The sequence below is a fragment of the Triticum urartu genome, chromosome 3 (assembly GCF_003073215.2).
Source record: "Triticum urartu cultivar G1812 chromosome 3, Tu2.1, whole genome shotgun sequence".
NCBI classification, from domain to species: Eukaryota; Viridiplantae; Streptophyta; class Magnoliopsida; order Poales; family Poaceae; genus Triticum; species Triticum urartu.
The window spans coordinates 618270574-618290358 of NC_053024.1; the positions used below are offsets into that span (position 1 = coordinate 618270574).

The following is a 19785-nucleotide window of genomic DNA, read 5'->3' on the forward strand; positions in this document are numbered from 1 at the left end:
TGAACGGACTGTAAACACGCCATCCTTGGTATAATTCCAAGCCAAGTAGTCATCAACGCCATTACCGCCAACAGGGATCTGTTTAATGTCGCTAGCATCATCTTCTGGGGAAAGCAGGTCGAACACCCGAGTGGTGCCGTGCATATAAACTTGACCCAGTGGTCGAAGACTTCCCCCTTAACAAATCACGCCCATACAAGATGCTTCTGAATGTGTATGAACCACCTGCCTTGCAGGAGGCATTCAATATTGATCCGTCTTTGAAGTATCTTGCTTGTACTCCCTCCGTTCCAACGGAGGGAGTAGGACTCTTGCACAAAGTGAATCTGGGACCTGCAGAATACGCCAAGCTTGCTTTGCAGGGAGTGCTTGGTTGAAAGCTTCATAGTTTCTAAATCCCATGCCATCTTCCCTTTTGGCTGTGCACATTTTATCCCAGCCTACACAGTGCACCTTTTTTTTCACCATCAGCTGAACCCTTTCATTTTGATATGTGGAGTATTGCGATTTGTGTTCACTTCTCATAGATATCCCGATTTAGCACAGGTCGATGTTCTATACGGCGGTTATTCTGTTCCCTGCCCATCATTGAGATAACCATGGGGCAAATCAGTGCATCAAACCCCTAGTAAAGTGCAAAGAATAATCTAATCCCCCTTCAAACAGTATATAGAAGAAATTTTCATGCAATCTTGCCGCTAGCTGAAATTTCATGCAACAATAGTCTTAGTTTTTATTGTTGTGACCCACCTTTGTTTTACAAAATAGAAACCAAAAACTATTTAGACAAAACCCTACACGGTCCTCGCAAAAAAAAACTACACGGTACTCACCAGAGCTGCCTTCTCTTATGTTTCCTCATGTTCTATGTGTACGAACTCCTAGCCTCTCGAGGAAATATGAAATTCTTATCCAAACCATCTTCTAGCAAGCCCAAACTAAAGAGATGATATTACAAGAGCACAAAATAAATCCGTGCATTCGGTGTGAGCTATACCTAATTGGACATCCCAACAGTTATGTACATTCTACAACTGTACAAAAAAACTGTACATTACAACACAACTCCCCACACTTACAGGTATCATGAAGGGCGGATTCCATTCACATAGATGTCACTCCGTTGGTCTTGCACGTCTTTCGATTCAGTCTGCCTGGAAGCTTTTGCAGGGAGCGCCTTGTTGCTGTTATCGTCGCCCTCGTATGGCAGCACGATCACAGGGGCAGCGTGTATCGACTCCCACCGTTCCTTCACAAAGCTTATGAACGCCGCCACCATTTCTCTCCGGAACTCTAGCTCCCTTGTGAAGAGATCAAGGGTAGAGACGGCAAGAATGTATCTGAAAGGAACCACGAGAAGAACGGCAGAGGATGCTAGAAGAATGAGAGCAACCTGAGTTGTAACCTGTCAAGCAGATCATGGACACTTATATTAACATACCTGCGAGCTGGTTTTTACTTGCCTTTTGGTCAATATTACTTGAGCACTAATAAAACTTATTCGAGCGTACCTCAGGTTGGCCTGCTAAAAAGATTGTGCGCATCTTCAGAAGAGAGACATTGAGGTGCTGCAGAGAATTTTCGACCGAGGCCATTGCCTCTTTGAGAGCTACGATCTTCTGGATTGTGTTGGAAGGTGGTTGATCCCTTATTGTCACTTTGCCGAAAGATCTACCCAGCCGGCCTTGTTCTCTCAGCCCTTTCAGGGCAAGCATGGAAAGGGCCATAGCCATCAAGGTAAACGGAAATATATAAAAGAGCATGTTCCTACAAATCATAATAAAAGCCTCGGATGTTACAACAATGCCTATGTGTGCATAGTTATATAATATTGGATGTCAACGATCCATATAGTTTGAAAAATAAATAACAAACAGGCAAAGGAACCAGAAAATGGTACGGCATGACTCGTGAGCATGCCATGCTAATTCTTTGGACTAGATTTTGAACCATATAAATCTAAATATCCAATTGCCTGAATTCTAGTTCCACCTGCAGTGGTGTACTTCGAAAATTGTCTATAGGACAATGTGCCAACTAGCACAAAATTCTTCTTTAAAGATATTGAAAGGACCATCTATTACCTTCTACTCCCTCTGTTCCTAAATATATGACCTTTTGGTAGTTATTTAGGAACGGAGGGAGTAGAACCCATTATGCAAAGATGATATGCAACTTTGTCACGGTATCATCCTATAGTATGCCAATACGGTAAACTGGTAAAATATTTTGCAATTCACCTTACTGTATAAAAGTGCTTTGGTGTGCATTCTTTTGCATCCCTATCTCCTAGGACTACAATTTAAACCAGCTCTGACAACAAAATGTAAAATGTGATCACTGCTTGACTAAGGAAAATCATCTCCTACCGCAGACCTCTCCTGACCTCTTCCAAAGGCACACACAAAATCCTCAGTAACTCAAAATTCAACTCATTAGAGCAAACTGGCTTACCTGAAAATAACGGTATAAACTAACAGTAGAAAACAAATGGTTGAACGGGGATTCTCCCAGCGTTGAAGTTTCTTGAATTTTTGAGCCATTATTGCGAAGGGAAGTACAAGTTCCTGACCCAGAAAATAAGAGAGGTGTTACAATAATTTACCATGATAATAAACATATACTGAGACATGGATTTGCTGGTCAGGATGCAGAGAGCTTGCTTTCTCAATGAAAATTAACACGCTATTTGTCCACTATATTTGAGGAAAGAAGGAATCCGATTTTGAAAATAAGCATAGAATTGGACCTACGTACTAGGCAATCACATATAACATATCTACTAGATATATCATAGTAAGTAGCTTGACTGGAGAAACCATTTTACCTTGAAGAGGTCAATATTGCTTGGAATACCTTCAACCGTAGCAGCAACAATCGTAGCATGTGTCTTGTCAACTACTTTGCTCTTCTCTTTACAGATAACCATCGCCTTCTCTACAAGATTTTTATCAGCTACAACTAAGGATTTACTTAATATTACACCATGCTTGACTGAAGAGCCTCTCCAAAAACTGACTGAATGGCTTGATGCCCAGCTTGGAGACGTCATCCACTTGCCTAAGTACACACTACCGTCTATGTCGAAAACCTGTGAGCGACCACTAGATGAGCCTTCTGAATGTTTATGCCTTTGAAGTGATCTTTCATTTGCCACTTTCGAGTTTGTAATCAGTGACCCACCCCAGAACCTCACTGCTAGGGTCTGAAGAACAACATCACCAAAAGGTGCACCTGATAGGTAGGAGAACTGTACTAACTTAGCTGGGTCCTCGTGTAATCTACGTATGAATTGCAGAGACTGAAGCCTTGCAATACTGTTTGTTGCACTACTAACAGCTCTTTTCTTGCCTCTGTGGGCACCATATACATGATGAATGGTTGGATCATCATCGCTTGGTCCATATTCACGAATGAACTTATAAACAGAAATAATTTCATTGATGAATGCAAGCCATACATCTCGTCTCATCTCTCCACCAAAATCAACAAACTCTAATGTCCACTCATTTGACCTGTAAACAATTAATGAGTTAGCATGAGATCACTGTAGCTGTGTTTTATGACTAAGATCAAATAGCACGGACGATATGCTTCTGTCTACAGTACAAGTGTGCAGCCATAAAGCCATATATGATAGATGCAAGTGAAGTGCTTAAGATGCTAACAAATAATGCATTGAGTCATGGAAACTAGTAATAGGACCTCCCGAGTAATGTGGTGCTTCTCACTGGATTAACGAATTACATGTAACATGTTTGCCATACATACACACTTTACAACTTATGAACACTAGGAATGGTCAGGCAGGTTAAATAGCTAATATTATGTACTGTTGTTATGCTTGCACCCAAACAACCTGGCAGTAATCAACGACCTGGGTGTTCTCCTATCAAATTGCAGATAGCAGTGAAAAAACATGTGCACACAGGAAATGGACATCCTAGGGAATTATTGGTCATACTTACACTGAACCAGATGAAACAGATACAGCAGAGTCAAATAACCTGGACCCAAATGGTCCAACCTTTGCTTTTTCAATCTTTGAATTATGATCTGTAAGGTCAAGCCTCAATGGTTTCTTCATACCTGCCAGTCCAATGGCCTGCCAATATCAATGCAAAAGTGAAGTCGTCAGGCCAAAGGTCAATCATAGTTTGTGAAGTTTCAAAATGGCATTCAGTAGATTTGTTACGCAGGACAAAGAAACATGAATGCCATGACTGAAAAAACTTTGCCTTTCTTCTTCTTCTTATATATGAATTATATTCTGTGTGTGTTTTGAAACTCCGCCTATGTCGTCTCAACATAGCTGGTCCCAAGCCCGGGTAAAGGAGGACAGTTGTGATAGGCTTGGCGAGCCAACGTAAAAACTCAACCACTCTTATGGAGATGAAACCCAAAAGATTTTCGTTGGGGCGTAACCCTCTCAGCGACGCACCACATCGGAACCCGGGTGTGGTGTCAAATGGGCAAGGGCCGGGCCGTCACCCCCTTGGTGGCGCGCCGTATCTTGATCTGGATACGGTGGCAAGTGAGCGAGGATAGGGTCGTCACATCCTTAGTGGCGCGCTACATCGGCGCCCGGATGTAGTGGAAAATGAGCAAGGGTCTTCGCATTTGACTGGACGAGTGCGAAGGGTAAGGAAGCTAGCCGAGCCTAGGAGAATTCGCTTAGGTAGCTGGAACGTAGGGTCTCTGACAGGGAAGCTTCTGCAGCTAGTTGATGCAGTGGTGAGGAGGGGTGTTGATATCCTTTGCGTCCAAGAAACCAAATGGAGGGGACAGAAGGCGAAGGAGGTGGAGGATACCGGCGTCAAGCTGTGGTACACGGGGATGACTGCAAACAGAAATGGCGTAGGCATCTTGAATTCTTGATCAACAAGAGCCTCAAGTATGGAGTGGTAGACGTCAAGAGACGTGAGGACCGGATTATCCTGGTCAAGCTGGTATTTGGGGACTTAGTTCTCAATGTTATCAGCGTATGCCCCGCAAGTAGGCCACAGTGAGAACACCAAGAGGGAGTTCTGGGAAGGCCTGGAAGACATTGTTAGGAGTGTACCGATTGGCGAGAAGCTCTTCATAGGAGGAGACCTCAATGGCCACGTGGGTACATAACATAGGTTTTGAAGCGATGCATATGGGGGCTTTGGCTATGGCATCAGGAATCAAGGAGGAGAAGATGTCTTAAGCTTTGCTCTAGCCTACGACACTCTAGCCAAATTGATTTCATCCTCTCGAGAAGAGAAGATAGGCATGCATGCCTAGATTGTAAGGTGATACCTAGAGAGAGTGTAATACCTTAGCATAAGCTGGTGGTTGCTGACTTCCGCTTTCAGATTCGTGTCCAGCGGGATAAGCGTGCCAAAGTCGCTAGAACGAAGTGGTGGAAGGTCAAGGGGGAGGTAGCTCAAGCGTTCAAGGAGGGTCATTAAGGAGGGACCTTGGGAGGAAGGAGGGGATGCAAACAATGTGTGGATGAAGATCATAAGGTGGCCTCGGAGGAGTTTGGAGTGTCCACGGGAGAGAGAAGCGAGGATAAGGATATCTAGTGGTGGAATGATGATGTCCAGAAGGCGATTAAAGAGAAGAAAGATTGTTTCAGACGCCTACACCTAGATAGGAGTGCAGAAAACATAAAGTATAAGATGGCGAAGAAGGCCGCAAAGCAAGCTGACAGTGAAGCAAGGGGCCGGGCGTATGAGGACCTCTACCAACGGTTAGGCACGAAGGAAGGCGAAAGGGACATCTATAAGATGGCCAAGATCCGAGAGAGGAAGACGAGGGATATTGGCCAAGTCAAATGCATCAAGGACGGAGCAGACCAACTCCTTGTGAAGGACGAGGAGATTAAGCATAGATGGCGGGAGTACTTCAACAAATTGTTCAATGGGGAGAATGAGAGTTCTACCATTGAATTGGACGACTCCTTTGATGAGACCAGCACACGTTTTGTGCGGTGAATCCAGGAGTCTGAGGTCAAGGAGGCTTTAAAAAGGATGAAAGGAGGCAAGGCGATGGGCCCTGATTGTATCCCCATTGGGGTGTGGAAAGGCCTCGGGGACATAGCGATAGTATGGCTAACCAAGCTTTTCAACCTCATTTTTCGGGCAAACAAGATACAAGAAGAATGGAGACGGAGTATATTAGTACCAATCTTCAAGAACAAGGGGGACGTTCAGTTGCACTAATTACCGTGGAATTAAGCTGATGAGCCATACAATGAAGCTATGGGAGAGTCATTGAGCACCGCTTAAGAATGACAAGCGTGACCAAAATCAGTTTGGTTTCATGCCTGGGAGGTCGACCATGGAAAGCCATTTTCTTGGTACGACAACTTATGGAGAGATACAGGGAGCAAAAGAAGGACTTGCATAGTGTTCATTGACCTGGAGAAGGCCTATGATAAGATACCGCAGAATGTCATGTGGTGGGCCTTGTAGAAACACAAAGTCCCAGCAAAGTACATTACCCTCATCAAGGACATGTACGGTAATGTTGTGACAAGTGTTCGAACAAGTGATGTCGACACTGATGACTTCCCGATTAAGATAGGACTGCATCAGGGGTCAGCTTTGAGCCCTTGCTTTTTGCCTTGGTGATGGATGAGGTCACAAGGGATATAAAAGGAGATATCCCATGGTGTATGCTCTTTGCGGATGATGTGGTGCTAGTTGACGATAGTCGAACGGGGGTAAATAGGAAGTTAAGAGTTATGGAGACAAACCTTGGAATCGGAAGGGTTTAGGCTTAGTAGAACTAAAACCGAGTACATGATGTGCGGTTTCAGTACTACTAGGTGTGAGGAGGAGGTTAGCCTTGATGGGCAGGTGGTGCCTCAAAAGGACACCTTTCAATATTTGGGATCAATGCTGCAGGAGGATGGGGGTATTGATAAAGATGTAAACCATCGAATCAAAGCCGGATGGATGAAGTGGCGCCATACTCGAATGCACCGATACGGATACGGGTATCAGTATCGGGCCAATACGGATACGTAAATTCGTCATTTCAAAAAAGTGCCAATACGGATACGTTGTAGCTACTCAAAGCAATCTGGGGTGATGAGAATAAGAGATCTTCAGAGATCAAAGAAGAAAGAAGAGATGAGCTTGGCTGGGCAGGAGAAATGAAGAGAATTGTACATACATGGCGACTGCGTGAGGGGACGTTGGTGAGGAGGATGGCTGCTGCATGAGAGGGGACGTTGGTGATGAGGAGCAGCTTGTCACCGGCTAGCTGCCACCGCCGCTGGCCCTGGGACCTGGGTGAGCTGCCGCTGGCGACACAGCCGCCGCCTGGTGTGAGCACGGGAGGGAGGAAAGACGCTGTGAGGGAAAGGATGGGGGGCATCCAGGCACTAGGGTTGTTGGTTGCCTCTTAACTGGGCTGAGTGGGCTCTTACCTGGGCTGGCAAAGTATCCAAAACGTACTGGCAAAGTATCCTTCGAGTATCGCAATTGTTTTAAATCATTTATTCTCGGATACTCCAGGGATATGTATCGGAGGAGTATCGGTATCGGATACGGTGTCCGATACTGATACGCTGGTCGGCTGAAGTATCCGTGCATTCGAGGGCGCCAAGCTTCTGGCATTCTCTGTGACAAGAGAGTGCCACAAAAGCTGAAAGGCAAGTTCTACAGGACGGCGGTTCGACCCGCAATGTTGTATGGCACTGAGTGTCGGCCGACTAAAAGGCGACATGTTCAACAGTTAGGTGTGGCGGAGATGCGTATGTTGGGATGGATGTGTGGCCACACAAGGAAGGATCGAGTCCGGAATGATGATATACTCCCTCCGTTCCTAAATATTTGTCTTCCTAGAGATTTCAAATGGTCACCACATACGGATGTATATAGACATATTTTAGAGTGTAGATTCACTCATTTTGCTCCGTATGTAGTCACCATTTGAAACCTCTGAAAAGACAAATATTTAGAAACGGAGGGAGTACGAGATAAGAGTTGGGGTAGCACCAATTGAAGAGAAGCTTCTCCAACATCGTCTGAGATGGTTTGGGCATACTCAGCGCAGGCCTCCAGGAGCTCCAGTGCATAGCGGACGGCTAAAGCGTGCGGATAATGTCAAGAGAGGTCGGGGTAGACCGAATTTGACATGGGAGGAGTCCGTTAAGAGAGACCTAAAGGATTGGAGTATCACCAAAGAACTAGCTATGGACAGGGTTGCGTGGAAGCTTGCTATCCATGTGCCAGAGCCATGAGTTGGTCACGAGATCTTATGGGTTTGACCTCTAGCCTACCCAAACTTTTTGGGGACTACAGGCTTTGTTCTTGTTGTTGTTGTTGTGTGTGTGTGGGAGGGGGGGGGGGGGGGTTGAAATTCTACTTATGAACAATTTATTTATGTTCATGGATATGAACAATGCAGGGGCCTTTCAGCAGGTGAGATCATTTTGTTTATGATCGCTTGGTCTGTCATACTGCTGTCTTCTAAAACTTGTCTAATATATATACATGCAGCTATCCTGCATGGTCTCACTTTAGAAAAAAGCTCGAAGTTCAAACATTACTGCAGAAATACTAACAAATAGCATGCCCTACTATTTTTTATAGTATAACCTTTAAATCATGAAAATGCTTGCCATGTATTAGGATAGCAACAATAAGTATGTATGTCTTTTAGATATAGTTTTCTTTCTCCAAACAAGTACCGAACATTTTGAGTAGGAATCCATACCTCAAAATAGAGTGCCTTGTTGGTCAAGGTTAAGTGTCCGGGCCATGCAGTATTCTGCTCCCATTTTAGAACAGGCCTCTTTCTACTAGAGCCTATGCACAGAACTTGCTCATCAGACAGAAAATTATCTCCAATCTTATGTGTTTGCCTCCCATGATGAACCCTTGTACAATGCACATTGTAACACATATTAATTAACACAGAGCATCCAAATATTTAATGCATACTCAGCATGACCATATGACAGAGATATGAAATCGTGAACTATATTAGCAGTTCAAATTGGCGAACAAAAGCTCATGATATGGGCCCATGTCTTACAAAATTTAAGCAAGACTGATATTTCTAGAATACTAGTCATCAACGCCTACCAATCATGCGGTTGAACAAATATCTGTAGTATAGATCAAATGAAAGAGGTATAGCACACTAGAAGCCTAAAGTAACGTTAAAAATACACTTCCTGCAACTTGAGACTTAAGCAGAGATATATACTCAGTTCAAATCTGCTACATGTTTGTTGTCCACAGAGGCAGTCTTACTTCAAAAGTTCACCAAGGTATGTTGTCCAAAGATCCAATGACAGTCCCTTTTCAGCGCCAACAAGGGCCCTAAAGAGATGATGAGCTGTTGAAGCATCAGCAACACCTGCCACAGCAGGAGCAATTCGGACAAAGGCATCTTCTTCAACAAGTCTTCCCTACCATATCAAAAATATCAAACTCAGAAAACTTGCCACGGTGGTGCATGAAATAAAATCGTATCCGGTTAAAAAATAGGGGTCCCGTTCACAACGAAACAATTTTGAGAATACAGTAGAATCAAAACTCACCAGTATAGAGTAGTTATCTAATGAAGAGTGTGGATCATTGTCTTCATCGTATGGATCATTCCATGCAAGCATAGTCACAAAGATAAGCCTTTGAAATGCAAGCTCCTGCAGACATTTAAAGTAGAAGTATTAGCCAAAGTAGAACTAGCTAAACAAAACAAATGCAGCAAGCCTGCAGTAATGTTTTGTGCTCCTGCCAAACAAGTGGAGCATTATTTTACACTTCAATACACATTGATGCTGAATTAGCAACTAATTTACCCTCAGACTTGGATGAAAATCCGAGTTATCTCTTGACAAGTACCGGAAGCAGCAATATTCAACTAGACTTCGAGCATCATTGTGGACATGTTCATGAGCAAGCGCTTTGAAGATCCTCTGCACCTGCCTCCCAGTCAACCCATTCAACCTAACAAAAAGCCTCATGAGAAGCGTGAATGTAAACTGAGATAGCAAATTACCAGGACATCCAGGAACTCCTGTAAACTCCTCACTTTTGTCGTACACTATTTAAAATGGCTCAACTGAACTTTCAAACTATTTATGTCCATTTCTCATTAGCTAATCAGTATCCTACATGAAACACGAGACCACTATCCAGAAACAACACCTGAACCCAAGTTTTATCTCTAAATTGCATCTCTATGATGGAAGTTGCGCTAGCATAAAAGCCAAGGAGAAGATAATCCATGCTCCCAGTACAGGTTCAATAAGAAAATATTGCAGGTGTCTATCGCAATCTACCAACTGATTCTAGCCCAGCATAACACTAGAGAGTACCTACCGAGTTAGACCACACCGATTTCAAGGGATCCAGTAACTTTCAAACTGCTAGAAACTTTTAAGGATACTAAAGACCTAACAGGCATAGCCCACCTGTCCAGGTATAACGATGAATGTCCCGGACTCCCTGTTATGAAGTTGCACTGGTCCCTGTTCACAGTTGTGTGGCTGCCATGTGGGCTATGCTTGTCAGTTCAGTTGTGTGACACTAGAATATTGCTTCGAAGCTACACCAAGCGAACAGCCCCACATGTTGGTTAGGTGGATAGTGTTAGGAAATATGCAACTTGTATTCCCATGAGGCCATAGGCAGATATATATACATGTACAGGTGTGGAACATATGCAGGAAACCCCTTATACAACGGGATAAACACAAAGGGGTACATGACTTATATTATAACTCTAACACCCCCCCTCAAACTCATGGTGGATGAACAACACTGAGTTTGGAGAGATAAAAGCCATGTTGTGCTCTAGTTTGGGCCTTCGTCAGGAAATCTGCCAACTGTAACTCGGAAGGCACATACTGAAGAGCAATAACCTGATCCTGCACACCAGCGCGCACATAGAAAGCATCAACACCAATATGCTTGGTGAGCTCATGCTTCACAGGATCGCGCGCAATGCTAATAGCACCTGTACTGTCAGATAGGAGCAGAGTCGGTGTAGTGACAGAAACACCAAAATCCTAAAGTAACCACCGTAACCAAGTCACCTCTGCCGTCAAAAGAGCCATGGCTCGCAACTCAGCCTCAGCACTCGAACGGGAAACTGCAATCTGTTTCTTCGTCTTCCAGGCAATGAGAGAACCGCCAAGAAAAACACAGTAAGCAGAAAGTGAACGGCGACCGGAAGGATCACTAGCCCACGTAGCATCCGAATAGGCCTGAAGCTGTAAAGAACTGGAGCTAGGAAAGAATAGACGGTGGGAGATCGTGCCCCGAAGATATCGGAGAACACGAAGGAGATGACTATTGTGAACCGATGTGGGAGCAGAGACAAACTGACTCAGAATATGAACCGGATAAGAGATGTCCGGACGAGTGACAGCTAGATAGACAAGACTGCCAACGAGATGACGATAACGCGTCGGGTCAGGGAGAGGATCACCATCAGTAGCACGGAGGTGAACACTGAGCTCCATAGGAGTCTCAACAGTGCGCTCGTCAGTAAGAGCAGCACGAGCAAGAAGATCCTGGATATACTTTTCCTGGGATATAAAAAAGCCATCAGAGGTAGAAGAGACTTCAATCCCAAGAAAGTAGCGAAGAGGTCCAAGATCAGACATAAGAAACTGCTCACTAAGACGTGCCTTTACAAAGGCAATATACTCGGGGTCATCCCCCGTGATGATCATGTCATCAACATAGAGAAGAAGAAGAGTCCGACCACGAGGAGAAAGGTGAATAAACAATGCTGGATCATGAGCACTGGCTGAAAAACCAGCAGTAGTGACCACAGAGGCAAAACGCTCAAACCAGGCGCGGGGGCCTTGCTTAAGGCCATAGAGAGAGCGACGAAGACGACATACCATGCCATCAGGAACAGAATACCCAGGTGGTGGCTGCATGTACACCTCCTCACGCAGCTCACCATTAAGAAAAGCATTCTTAACATCAAGTTGAGATATAGACCAGTGGCGTGCAGAGGCAACGGCAAGAAGTGTACGAACAGTGGTCATATGGGCCACAGGAGCAAAAGTCTCGTCATAATCACGACCATGCTCCTGCTGAAAACCACGAGCCACAAGACGAGCTTTGTGGCGCTCAAGAGAACCATCGGAGCGAGTCTTAACCTTGTAGACCCACTTACAAGTGATGGGACGGACTCCGGGAGGAAGAGAAACAAGATCCCAGGTACCAGTGCGTTCAAGAGCAGCAATCTCCTCTGCCATCGCAAACTGCCATTCAGGATGAACAACAGCCTGACGATAAGAAGTCGGCTCAAGAACAGCAGCACCAGCGGTGGGAAATCCAAAACGATCAACAGGCGGACGAGGACGAGAACGCAAGCCATAAGTAGGCCGAGAGGAAGATGACGACTCATCCAATAAGGCATCCACAGGTCGTGAACGACGAGTGTAATGCTGAGGAAAAGATGGAACAATAGAAGGAGGAATAGCCAAGGTAGAATCGAGGGGTGGCGACGAAGAAGTCACCGGAGATGAAGGTGTATAATCCGGTGACATGCTAGGCGAGGAGACCGGAGAAGATGGTGGCTGCAAATCGACTAGAGGTGGAGAAGCAGAGGGAGTGGAACGAATAGGCACAGGCGCGACAGGGGTGATAGGTGAGTCAGGAAAAGTGAGGAAAGAGATATCCTCCACTGAAAAAATCAAGGAAGATGGGCGTGGGTAGAAGGGACGAGACTCATCAAAAGTCACATCTCGAGAGATACGCATCCGACGACCGATAGGATCCCAACAACGATAGCCCTTATGCTCATCACTGTAGCCTAAGAAGACACACTCAACAGACTGAGCGGTCAGTTTGGTGCGTTCGCGAGGGGCAAGAAGAACATAACAAACACAACCAAACAAGCGAAGCATCAAATAATCGGGAGAACGATCAAAAAGACGCTCGAAAGGAACACCACCCTGTAGAGCAGCGGAAGGCTGTATATTGATAAGATAGGTGGAGGTGGAGACGGCCTCAGCCCAAAAATGAGGCGGGAGAGAGGCAGCAATCATCAATGCACGAGCCATCTCAAGAAGATGTCGATGCTTTCGCTCAGCCACACCATTCTGAGCATGAGCACCAGGACAAGAGAATTGAGAGAGAGTTCCTTGCTCAGCAAGAACACCACACAACATCTTAGAGATATACTCGCCAGCGGAGTCAGCACGAAAAACACAAATGGGTGAAGAGAACTGAGTATGAACCATGGCAGCAAAACGCTTATAAATAGACAACACCTCACTACGAGAAGTCATGAAATAAAGCCATGTGTAACGAGAGAAATCATCTATGAAAATAATATAGTATTTATGACCACCTTTCGAAGCGAAAGGAGCCGGACCCCATACATCAGAATGGACTAAATCGAAAGGACACTTAGACACTGACTCACTATGTGAATATGGTAACTGAATCTGCTTGCCAAGACGACAACCCTGACACTCTAAAGAGACATCTCCTGAGACAGACCCCAGAAGACCTCGACGAACTAAAGACGACAACCGAGAACCACACAGATGACCAAGTCGATGATGCCACTGCTTGAAGGAACCAGTAACGGAGGCGACTGAAGCGGAGGAACTGGCGATGGTTGTGGCAGCGGAAGGAACATGAAGCCAGTCCAACTCCCAAAGACCCTGAGAATCACGGCGGCGAGGGCCAGCCCCAACCAGAGTGTGCATGCGACGGTCCTGGACAGAACAAGAGTCAACGTCAAGGATGACGCGACAACCAGAATCGGTAAGTTGACCAGCAGAAAACAGATTCATGGTAAGTCGAGGAACATGAGCAACATCATGAACAGAATAAGGAGTGGTAAGATTGCCCCTACTAGCAACAGAAAGTGGAGTACCATCAGCAGTGAAGACATGAACAGGAGAATCCAGCAATTGAAGAGAGGACAAAGTGGAAGAATGAGAAGACATATGAAAAGAAGCTCCAGAGTCCAGAACCCATGGGGATGTACCTGACTGTGTAGAGGGCGGTTGCTCAGTGCGGGAAGCATCAGTCACAGAACCAGCAGTACCCGTCGAGGAAGAACCTAAAGCCGCGAGGAAACGCTTAAGTCTCAGAATATCCTGCTCAGTCAAAGCAATGGCTGAAGCTGTCGAGGTAGATGACGAAGCCCCTGAAGAGGATGATCGTGCCTTGCGCAGGTGTTTCCTCTTCGTGTAGCATTGGGACTCAATATGACCATCATTGTTGCAGTAATCACAATGTGGACGGGGGCAACCTGAGCCTCCAGAAGGAGTGGGCAAGAGCGGCGGAGCACTCGAGCGAGAAGGGGTCGGTGCAGCAGGTGGCGTGGAAGAAGACCGAGTAGCGAGCACAGAGGGAACCTCGAGCAAACCAGCACCACGTAAGCGAGTCTCCTCGGCATGAATCTCAGAAAGCGCCTCCATGAGAGAAATACGGCCATGAGCAAACAACTGAGCACGCCGGGGCTCAAACTCCTTACGGAGCCGAGACGGGAACTCGTAGACGTGATGAAACTCCAAATTGGCCTGGACAGCCTGGCAACAGGGGCAAGTACGACAACCAGCACTGCGGAGAGAATCAAGCTGGCGCCAGATAGCAAAACTCTGTGCATAGAAGTCATCAACAGTAGAGTCACCCTGCTGAAGAGCATGCTCCTGACGGACCACAGAAAGGTATAAGGCATCACCAGAGGGCTGATAGCGTTGACGAAGACGGGTCCACATCTCAAAGACAGTAGGAAGACCCAGAAACTCAGAAGCAAACTGAGGCAGAACACTAGCAGTGAGAACAGCTGCAGCACGAGCATCATCATCAAGCCGGGTGTAAACAGACAAAGCACCATGATACGTCTGAAGAGCCTCCTCATAAGCCAAAACCCTCTCATCATAAGTACGAGCAGCAGCCTCATCAGCAAGCTTAGCCGCATCCTTGGCGGCCTGATTAGCATCCGTAGGAAGAACCGGTGGAGTCGGCGGAGTAGGGGCCACCGGAGGAACTGGACGTGGCGGACAGCAGACCTCGCCAGAAAGAACACCCCAGAGACGGATGCCACGCATGTGAATGCGCATGAAGCCAGTGAATTCGGTGTAGTTAGTACCATCAAAGATCACCGGACAGCGAGGGACAGCAACATAGCCCGATGCAGCAGACATTTTTTTTCAACAGGAGGCAACCAGCGGAGGGTCCGGACTAGAACCGCAGCAGTAGTCCGGGGCGAGAGGTCGAGGCCTGATCTGGAGGGTGAGCGGCTCGTGCGGGCAGAACCCCGATCGTGAACTGGAAATGAGCAGTAGCAGCAGCCTGGATCGTGAACAAACAGCAGCAGCAGGGACGCTCGTGCGGCTCTCCTTGGTGGTGAATTGGAAACGAGCAGCAGTAGCAGCCTGAATCGTGAACAAGCAGCAGCAGGGACGCTCGGATGGGATTGACCAGCGGACGAGCCAGCCAGATCGAGCAGAGGCCTGGCGGACGAACTCGAGGGCGGAGGCAGCCAGCCTGGGCGCTCGATGAGGAGGGGGGCAGGGGCACGAGAGAGAGCAGCGCCGGAGCAGGGTGAGCCTGCGGTTGGTGAAGACGCCGGACAGCAACGCCGCTCGGAGAAGGACGACCGCTCGGAGAAGAGATTGGGTCGAGAGCACGAGTTGCGCGTGCGTAAAAAAACCCTAAGGCTCTAATACCATGTTAGGAAATATGCAACTTGTATTCCCATGAGGCCATAGGCAGATATATATACATGTACAGGTGTGGAACATATGCAGGAAACCCCTTATACAACGGGATAAACACAAAGGGGTACATGACTTATATTATAACTCTAACAGATAGGTCCCCTTCCATGTGTCAGGATCCTAGCGTTCACAGAAACACTCCATGCAGGCGAACGCAAAATAGCATTTTACATTTGTAAGGAAGTAGGAGTCTAGTTGGCAAATAATTAGCACAGTATGAATTAGCATGTCAACACAGGAAACATTGTAAAGTATTACCAAAAGGTAAAAGAAACTCATAGCCAGAGATACACGTGCATGCGGCCATCAGAATTTGGTAATCATTTGCCCCCCCCCCCCCCCCCCCCCAAAAAAACCACCACAATGAGGACAAAACGGTCTCATTGACTTCATTGCTACTCTCTCCGGATTCCAGCTCTAGCGTTTACACCCATACATTCTCTTCTTTGTCACGTTTTCTCATCCGAAACAAGAAGGAAAGTGCAACACCTAGAACCAATTAACTTTTCACACCAATGTTTTACTTCTTTTTTATGCTCTAGTGACTTGGTGAGCTCACACCCACCTTCTCCACTAGTAAATGAAATATAAGACAACACCTTTCTCATCCATCCAAAACATTCCTCCTCCTCCCTCTCCAAGCACGTTTACGATGCCCAAGCGCGGAAAGAGATACGGTACAGGCGATGAACCCATGGTAGGTGATGGAGGTGGTGGTGACTGCAATGACACGAACAAGAAGGGGTCCATCGCCAACAAACCGACGTTGCAATCCATGATCTATATCTCATGAATGGTGACGAGGATGAGGCTGAGTCTCAACTAACTCAAGTGGATGGGAGCAGGTGTAGTGGGTCGTCCAAGCAGACTGTTCGCCAGTGTGCTGGAGCTGGGGGCATTGACATCTCACCTCATCAACAACAGAAGCTGTGGCCAAAGGACCGGTCAGGCATGTGGTGGAAGCAGTGCAGCAGCCCTGGCTACCCAGAGGCCAAATTCTGCAGCCATTTCCGGATGGAATGGGACACTTTTGACATGATATGTGATGCACTGGGCTCCGCCATCGCCAAGGAGGATACCTCGCTCCGCCCCTCCATCCCTGTGCGCCAACGTGTTGTCGTCTGCATCTTGCGCCTCGCCACCGGTGAGCCCCTCTGCATCATCTCTGGCCGCTTTGGTATTGGCCTTTCTACATGCCACAAGATCGTGCTTGAGGTCTGCACCGCCATCCGCCAAAGGCTCATGCCCCGCTTTCTTCGGTGGCCTGACCAGGCCGCCATCTTCAAGGGCAGCTTTAAGGCCATCTCCAGCATGTCAGACGTCGTTGGTGTCATCTATACAACCCACATCCCAATCATCGAACCGCAAATGTGGGCCAGCAAGTACTACAACCCTTGGGCCAGCAAGTACTACAACCCTAGTCACGCAAAGCGCAACAAGAAGCCCTCCTACTCCACCACCCTCCAGGGGGTCGTCGACCATAATGGCATTTTCAGTGATGTATGCATCGGTTGGCCTGGAAGCATGAATGATGATGAGGTCCTCAGCAATTCACTTCTGCAGCAGCATGGCTGCAATGGCATGATGATTGGCTCATGGGTGGTCGGCGGCTCTGGCTACCCACTGATGGACTGGCTTCTCGTCCCATACACACACCAAAACCTGACAAGGGAACAACACGCGTTCAACAAGAAGGTCGCGAAGCTACGGCACGTGTCCATAGATGCCTTTGCATGACTGAAGGAACGATGGGCGTGCCTGCAAAAGCACGCACATATGAAGATCTCGGATCTCCCGATCGGCGCATGTTGTGTGCTGCACAATATATGTGAGGTGAAAGGGGAAGAGATGGGCCCAGAGCTACCGTGTGACATCATTGACGACGAGACAGTGCCAAAGAACCTTGTGCATTCTGAGAGCGCCAGCAAGGCCAGAGACAAGATCGCTCACAACCTCTTCCATAGTGGGCTGGACGAGACCAAGTTTTGATCCACATTCTTAATTTGTCATCATAGTCATCACTGACCATTAGTTTGATCAATTTACCGATCCTTCCTTTCTTATATAATTTGGTTGATTTGCATTGGAATCAATCCATTAAGGATCCCCAATTTATTGTTACTTAGTCACAGACCTGGGAGAGGAATTTGATGGGGTGGCTGAGATTCCCAAGACATCATATGCAAAATTAAACAAGGGAAGCAAACGTCTTCCAGTTATTCTCTCTACTGGTTTGGTTAGTTACTTCGTTTACATCGATTTGGTCAGAGAAATTTCTGCTTCCTATGCTATGTGTGTTTCATCCCATTGTACTCCAGAAAATTCGCGTTCCTTATTTGCTGCAGCAATGCAAGACCAAACTTGGTTAAAGGGTTTCTATTTTGTAATATTGAATTTATCCACTGAAAGCCTGCTTGGAACACAGCAACTTCATGGGAATTAGAAGACAAAAAAACCCAAGTCCCAGAGAAGGCTTAATATTCTTGCAACATCTACACAACAATTCCAGATGGTTCTACCCACTACCTAAGATGATCCTATCTATTATAGCACATGGTTCAGAGTAATCCTGATATCGATATCACCAAGCGAGCGTCCTGTCAACTGAGTCCAAGAGAAACGCAGTTTGTGGCTTTAATCGTTTATTAACATTATGATAGTCAAGAGACGAACTGGTAGTCATTTTCTTAACTGAATGAATCTGGACATTTATTCTACATCTACGACAGATTAACAAGAAGGGCAGAGCAAGTGCAAGGTCGCTTGACACACCTAGCAAACTGCTCGATGGCGACAATGGCGTCCACGGAGAGCCAGCCGCGGCCGACCCGCCGCTCCAGGGTGATCTCCGGCACCGCGACGAGCGGCTCCTCCTCCACCTCCTCCTTCCGCTGCTTCTTCCTCCCATCGGCCTCCTCCTTGCGCTTCCCCCGCTCCCGCGCCGCCTGCGTGACGTCCACCACCGCGCCCCGCGCCCGGGAGAGCCACGAACGCACCCGCTCCTGCACCGCATCTGCGAAACAGCAAGCCCGCAGCGATCAGAGGGAGCACGGGGCACGACCTATCGGGGGCCTCGGGGAGGGCGCTCACCGGTGTCGACGTCGGGGAGCTTCCACTGGGAGCGGACGGCGAGGGCAGGCGGGGGCGCGCGGCGGCGGCGGCGGCCGGGGAGGCGGGAGCGAGGGAGCGGCAGGAAGCGAGGGGGCTGGAGCTGGAGCTGGAGCATGGCGGCGGTGGTGGTGGGGTCAGTGGGCTAGTGGCGGGGAGCGGGGCGTCGTGGACCCTCCGTGGATTCCATTGGAGAGGGCCGTGTCTGGGTTGTTTACGTTTTCTCTTCGATGCAGGCGGCACCAGTTTGGGGGGAGTAGTGGAGCGGAGCGGAGCGCGACGAAGACGACGCTTCTAGCAGGAGAGAGACCGGGAAGAAATGGCCGGCCGTGTGGTGCGTGGGCCCCACCCACGAGGTGGGAACTGGGCAGACGGCCGGCCGCCTGCTGGGTGGGGTTTGGTTCGGGCGACAATGGCCCTGTTTGAATACTCTAACTCGGTAAGAGAGGTTCGAGTTATAGAGGTTAGAGTTAGATTTTAAATCTCAACTAACTCTGAACTAACTTTAACCAAAGTGGTGTTTGGATCCCTTCAAAAAAAGTGGTGTTTGGATGGCTGGGTTAGATGGAGCACGGATACGGCGAGGCGCCTTCATGGAAGGTGCGAGAGGAAGGGAGGGAGAGGACGAGAAGATTCGAGGAAGTGAAGAGGGATCTGCTACGGGAAGAGCGAGAGAAAAATGTGTTTTTTAGTGGTCCCGAGAAGAACTAACCCAAATAAACACCTCTTGAGTGGGTTAGTTTTTTTGGGTGGGTTAGATGCATCTAACCCAAACTAACCCTCCTGTTTGGATACTTTTGGGTTAGTTAAGTCCAAACTAACCCAAACTAACTCTAACCCATGGATCCAAACAGGGCCAATGGGTTATCCGCAGCGCTGACTCAGACTAGTCATAGTGGGAGTAACTTAGCTAGTAACATAGCACATCCCGAGACAAGTTTACTTATGTGGCACCTAGTTAATGAGGAGAGAGGTGTTTG

The 19785-nt window shown here is 47.4% G+C and overlaps 1 protein-coding gene across 3 annotated transcripts; it reads right to left on the minus strand.

Annotated features, from left to right (window-relative positions):
- LOC125545388 lies at positions 1 to 19100 on the minus strand. Of its 3 annotated transcripts, none has more exons than XM_048709309.1 (12): positions 18788 to 19100; positions 18470 to 18710; positions 9791 to 9938; positions 9530 to 9634; positions 9240 to 9397; positions 8698 to 8860; positions 3969 to 4105; positions 2828 to 3515; positions 2455 to 2567; positions 1512 to 1767; positions 1080 to 1405; positions 1 to 571 (listed from the first exon to the last, which is right to left on the minus strand). In XM_048709309.1, the coding sequence occupies exons 1-11, from the start codon at positions 18921 to 18923 to the stop codon at positions 1085 to 1087; spliced, it is 2466 nt and encodes an 821-aa protein (XP_048565266.1). In that variant the 5' UTR covers positions 18924 to 19100; the 3' UTR covers positions 1 to 571; positions 1080 to 1084. The 3 variants fall into 3 exon arrangements, with proteins under 3 accessions (XP_048565266.1, XP_048565265.1, XP_048565264.1); XM_048709308.1 differs by having other exon boundaries at positions 1 to 578; XM_048709307.1 differs by lacking the exon at positions 1 to 571 and having other exon boundaries at positions 890 to 1405.
- Between the last annotated feature and the right edge of the window lie 685 nt (positions 19101 to 19785).

What these genes read in the sequence shown, in the direction of transcription:
- LOC125545388 (XM_048709309.1), bottom strand. Translation starts at nt 18,923, where the DNA reads ATGCTCCAGCTCCAGCTCCAGCCCCCTCGCTTCCTGCCGCTCCCTCGC. An exon ending in GCTCCCCGACGTCGACACCG is followed by an intron (nt 18,711 to 18,787) that starts GTGAGCGCCCTC and finishes GCTGTTTCGCAG; the next exon opens with ATGCGGTGCAGGAGCGGGTG. An exon ending in GCAATATTGACCTCTTCAAG is followed by an intron (nt 2,568 to 2,827) that starts GTAAAATGGTTT and finishes TTTCTGGGTCAG; the next exon opens with GAACTTGTACTTCCCTTCGC.